The 1,535-nt window shown below is 40.4% G+C and overlaps 1 protein-coding gene across 1 annotated transcript; it reads right to left on the reverse strand.

Moving 5' to 3' along the window:
* Positions 1 to 241: 241 nt before the first annotated feature.
* On the reverse strand, positions 242 to 1,174 carry LOC117702223 (vomeronasal type-1 receptor 40-like). The gene has a single exon (XM_034493472.2). It carries the CDS (start codon positions 1,172 to 1,174, stop codon positions 242 to 244), a length of 933 nt encoding a protein of 310 aa, XP_034349363.1.
* Between the last annotated feature and the right edge of the window lie 361 nt (positions 1,175 to 1,535).

The following is a 1,535-nucleotide window of genomic DNA, read 5'->3' on the forward strand; positions in this document are numbered from 1 at the left end:
AATGAGAGCTCTCTTATAGATCCTTTAAAAACTCACTGATAGAAACCCCATGTGATATCTGATGGTCATGTGGTTTAATTTTTTATATACCTGTCATCCACACACAATGTAAACAGATTTAACAAAAAAGATAGTTTCGTATATCAATTTAAGACCCAGAATGTTCCCACTATGCCATCATCCACAGCTCTGATGACAATATATTGGATAATATTCAGGGTCCATACCCATCACTGAAAAATCAAATAATTAATATTCTGCCAAACATTAACCTCACAAACTTAATTATATGCTTTTCAGTGCAAATAAACACAAAAGGGCTGACTGTGGCATAGCTATGGGACATAATAATTTGGACACAGTACAATATTGGGACACCCTTGAACTTCATCCTTGAGTAGAAGATGACAGTATCCAAAATGTAGAGAACCACAAAGAAGCTCATGAGCAGCAGGATGGTCCTGCTGGCCCTTTGCTCTGGGGATGCTTTTGAAGAAAGGCTGGTGCTGTGAAGATGCTGGGCCTGCTTCTTGTGCCTCCATAGGAGAGCTACCATGTACCCACTGGACAGGGCCATGAGACCAATGAGAAAGGCTTCTCTGATGGCCATTGATGTGGTAAACATGCTTTTTCTGTAGTAACTCAGGGATAGAAGTGAGCATGTCTGAGTAACATATGCAAAATTCACTGAGGTCAAATTGGGGGAAGCAATAATTGATAAAAAGAGGTGACTGCTAAAAGACATATAGAGGACACAGAGTAAAAGAAAGGCACCTGAGATGTGATGGGGAGATTTATGTTTAAAATTTGTTAAACAGGAGCTTCTAGGACTAAGGGTGATGGTCCAAAGGACATTCAGCATACAGGTCGCACAAGGGGAGAGTCCTCTCAGAAGCCTGTGCAAATAGATAAGGGAATGGCATGTGGTAGAATCCCATCTGCCCCCAGACATAAACATGTCCACAGCTATGAGGAGCATAGTTATGAGCAGCATTAGTTGGGTTAGGGACAAGAAAGCAATGTAGAGGTCAATGGGCTTAGGCTTGTTCTCACCAATGAGCATGCAGAAGTGGGTAAAAAAAAGGATACTGTTAGCTGAGATCCCAACACCCACTTCAGAGAACAAGGTGATTTTCATGTTGGTGTCAGTATGAAGGATGTTGGCTTTATTCATTGTATGTAAGTAGAAACCAAATGGCAACAACCTGAGGAGAAAAGAGAAAACTCTTCATTATAATACACAATCTTCTCAACCAACAACTATATGTCATCTCATCCCAATTCTATGTCACCAACTCAGCTACAGCTCATACCACCTCAAAGCCATCCTCACTGTTCCCAGTGTCCTAATGTTTTCCAATCAAGGCTGAATTGTGTGTACACTGTGGGTCTAGTTCTGAATAGAAACTTTCTTGTACATTAAACATTTTCATGAGTTTCTAAGAATAATTATCACTTCTGGTCCATAGATTTGGTTATTTTGGGTCAAGAGCTCCATATCCCTTGATTGTCAGACACACAACAGCTTTACCTAT

Source organism: Arvicanthis niloticus, unplaced genomic scaffold (genome assembly GCF_011762505.2).
Source record: "Arvicanthis niloticus isolate mArvNil1 unplaced genomic scaffold, mArvNil1.pat.X pat_scaffold_587_arrow_ctg1, whole genome shotgun sequence".
NCBI classification, from domain to species: domain Eukaryota; kingdom Metazoa; phylum Chordata; class Mammalia; order Rodentia; family Muridae; genus Arvicanthis; species Arvicanthis niloticus.

Excerpts from the sequence above, each read along its gene's own strand:
- LOC117702223 (XM_034493472.2), bottom strand. The coding sequence starts at position 1,174 with ATGAATAAAGCCAACATCCTTCATACTGACACCAACATGAAAATCACC.